The sequence below is a fragment of the Triticum aestivum genome, chromosome 4A (assembly GCF_018294505.1).
Source record: "Triticum aestivum cultivar Chinese Spring chromosome 4A, IWGSC CS RefSeq v2.1, whole genome shotgun sequence".
NCBI lineage: Eukaryota > Viridiplantae > Streptophyta > Magnoliopsida > Poales > Poaceae > Triticum > Triticum aestivum.
This window is the reverse complement of record NC_057803.1, coordinates 606,071,806-606,075,093: the sequence shown is the minus strand read 5'-3', so window position 1 is coordinate 606,075,093 and position 3,288 is coordinate 606,071,806. Positions and strand designations below refer to the sequence as shown.

The 3,288-nt window shown below is 52.6% G+C and overlaps 1 protein-coding gene across 1 annotated transcript; it reads left to right on the top strand.

Moving 5' to 3' along the window:
* The first annotated feature begins 579 nt into the window (after positions 1 to 579).
* Positions 580 to 1,875, top strand: LOC123087480 (probable cytokinin riboside 5'-monophosphate phosphoribohydrolase LOGL5). The gene is made up of 2 exons (XM_044509496.1): positions 580 to 1,249; positions 1,385 to 1,875. The coding sequence occupies exons 1-2, from the start codon at positions 761 to 763 to the stop codon at positions 1,631 to 1,633; spliced, it is 738 nt and encodes a 245-aa protein (XP_044365431.1). The 5' UTR covers positions 580 to 760; the 3' UTR covers positions 1,634 to 1,875.
* Positions 1,876 to 3,288: the final 1,413 nt, after the last annotated feature.

Below are 3,288 nucleotides of genomic sequence, written 5' to 3'. Positions count from 1 at the left end.
ACATCGAGCTTATTTCCGAGGATTCCAGCGCGCCTGCTTCCAGCAGCAGCGAGCCAACCGCCACCACCAACAAGAGCATCGCCAGGAACCACCGAACGCGGCTCGGGCGCGCCGACAGCAAAATCCTCATCGGCATGACGCCAATCTCCGGCACTAGGCCAAACTCCTCTAAGGAAAAACTAGAACTACACCTACTAGATACTATAGAGCACCGCGCACCTCCCCCATCACCTCTCCAACCGGCGTCGCCGGCGGCGAAGATCCGGGATCGGGCCGGGCCTGAGCTGCTTTTGTTTTCGCCTCTCCCAAACAGTACCGAGGAAAGGAGAAGGAACGAGAATTATTCGAATTTACTATTACTTATATTGGTTAACGGACAGCAGAAAAAAATAACTAATTAATCAAGTAGCTCTGTTGTAGTACTAATTCTGAACTAGCTAGCTAGCTACCATAGCCAGAATATTAATCAAATACTAGTGCTAAGGCAGAGTGAGACAAGACAGGAGATTGCCAAGAATCCTCTCTGGCCACTAGCTACAGCTTAACTACTAATTAGCAACAAAAAATTATGTTGGGCTGGCAGGCAGGTTTATTATACCAACATCCAAGCAACTAGGAGGAGGAAGACGACCAACCTAGACCAGCCTATATATACGCACCGCACCTTAGCTACCTTTTGCTTCCCTCCCCTTCCGCCCACCTAGATTCTACCTGCATAGCTAGTACGTGCGCGCAGCTGCCGGCAAAGTCAAGGCGATCGATGGATAGAGATCCCATGGAGGCGCCGACGTCTACGACGGCTGCGCTGGTTATGCCAAAGACAGCGCCGGCGAGCGACAAGAAGCTGCCGTCGCGGTTCAGGCGGGTCTGCGTGTTCTGTGGGAGCAGCGCAGGGAGGAAGGCGGCGTACCAGGCGGCAGCGGTGCAGCTCGGGCAGCAGCTGGTAGAGCGCGGCATCGACCTCGTGTACGGCGGAGGCAGCGTGGGTCTCATGGGCCTGGTGTCCCGCGCCGTGCACGGCGGCGGCGGGCGCGTCACGGGCGTGGTGCCCCGGTCGGTTCTGCCGCGGGAGCTGATCGGCGAGACGCCCGGCGGGGAGGAGGTGAAGGCGGTGTCCGGCATGCACCAGCGCAAGGCTGAGATGGCCCGCCGCGCCGACGCCTTCGTGGCGCTCCCTGGCGGCCACGGCACGCTGGAGGAGCTGCTGGAGGTCATCACCTGGGCGCAGCTCGGCATCCACGACAAGCCGGTTAGTGGCCTCACACCTCACCCTATGAACTCGCAAAGAACATAATTTTCTCTATAGTTTTGTGCAAATTTGTGATATTTTTGTTGGATTTTGTGATGAGTTTGATCGAGGTGAATGAATTTTGTTGAACTGCAGGTGGGATTGTTGAACGTGGACGGGTACTACGACTCGCTGCTGGCGTTCATCGACAGGGCGGTGGAGGAGGGGTTCGTGGCGCCGGCGGCGCGGAAGATCATCGTGGCGGCGCCCACGCCCGGTGAGCTGCTCGCCGCGCTGGAGGAGTACGTGCCGGCACACCACGACGCCTCCTCCGTCAAGCTCAGCTGGGAGTCGTCCGTGGACACCAGGACCTGCTCACCATCCAAGCCAGACATCTCACGCTAGCTAGCTAGCCTTGCCTTGTAAACTACACAATTAAGATTGACATACATTTATATACTACATCAGATGATATATTCATCCAACAAACCGTACGCGTATTCATACTGATATCATGAACTTTTTGTGGACATAGACTACTTAGTATATTGATCAATTGATGATTACTCTGTGACTTGTATATGAATGCGTGTGTTCTTGCCTGCTTTGGCTTTTGCTAGTACAGTATGTGGTATCTTTTGTTGCCATTTCTGGGGATAGATGCTGATTTCCAATTGGGGGTTCTTGGCAACCACACACGTACGTATGTACTCCCTCCGTCCCATAATATAATAATATAAAAGCGTTTTTTATATTAGTGTAGTATAAAAAACGTTCTTATATTGTGGAACGGAGGGAGTACAACACATTATGTGTTGCATGAATGATTGCATTGCAGAAAGATAGGATCGATGATGGACGTGGCCACCTCCCCAACAGTCGGAAAAGGTGGATCCATTAGGTCATTCATTCATATCCCTGTCTACCTGCAGTAGCTACAACTTGCAGCTTTAGCCGTGTGACGCCGTGTGCGTGCATGTGTGTGAGAGGTCAGCAATTCACGCACGTGGATGTACCACACCACCGGGCAGCAAACGGTAGTGGCCGGGGACCTTCTCTGGGGTTGTGGAAGATAGGATGCAGACAACCAACCAGGTACTGCTCTTCATGTGCTGTCCAGTCCAATCTGATCCGATCCAAGTATCCAACCAACACAATAGACAGGCTAGACGTGGAAAGAATGGCTCACAGTGCTCACTCTACTCAAGCCACCCTCACAATTCTTTTTAGCCCCTCCGATCCATATTAATTGTCACCGGTTTAGCACCAAGTTGTTAATATGGATCATATGGATCGGAGAGAGTATCAGTTATCCATGTATCCTCTCCTAATATTACTATTTTTTGCACTTCAGACACTGAATTATTGGTCTAGGAAACATAATTTTCTCCTGCGAAGATGAGAAGATCTGCGGCCCGCAAAGTGGCCGGCTCACCGGCGCGGATCTAGCGTGACAATGGTGGTGGCGGGCTAGATCTGGTTCACGGGAGCTCCGCAAAGGTCCGGCTATTGCAAGGCGTGTGGTTGGTGGCTCTTGCGGGATGATGGCACGTGCCTGTGGGCTAGCGGACCGGTGGCATTGTGTTGTTGATGTGTGGGGTGGATTGCTTCGGGCAAGAGCCTCAACAACACGTCACCCATGGGTGTCGCTTCCTCCATGAGGTAAGTTGTGGAGCTCTTCCTCTCCCTGCACCCTCCGATCATGTCCTTGTGGCAAAGCCTACGACTCCCATGCAAGTCGGGTGCAGCGTCGTTTCCCCCTTTGGGGCATCGGTGTGAAGGTCATCAATCCCTTTCAGGTTCTCCCAGTGATGGACGCACGCGGCATTTTCCCTTTGGGGCAGCAGGGAACTAAGCTAAAATTTCCCCCAACCCATGTCTTTTTAGTATAGACCCCCCCCCCTCCCCCCTAATCAACACACACACACACACACCCAAATCTCTCACCCAGACCTTTGAAAAGAAAATTTGTTTACTACGAAACGACTCTTTTTGGTGTTGTTCCGGTCCAAGACCCGAATGTTCCCATCCGTGTCATCGATCAAACGACTTGCTGAAAT

What these genes read in the sequence shown, in the direction of transcription:
- LOC123087480 (XM_044509496.1), top strand. Translation starts at nt 761, where the DNA reads ATGGATAGAGATCCCATGGAGGCGCCGACGTCTACGACGGCTGCGCTG. An exon ending in TCGGCATCCACGACAAGCCG is followed by an intron (nt 1,250 to 1,384) that starts GTTAGTGGCCTC and finishes GTTGAACTGCAG; the next exon opens with GTGGGATTGTTGAACGTGGA.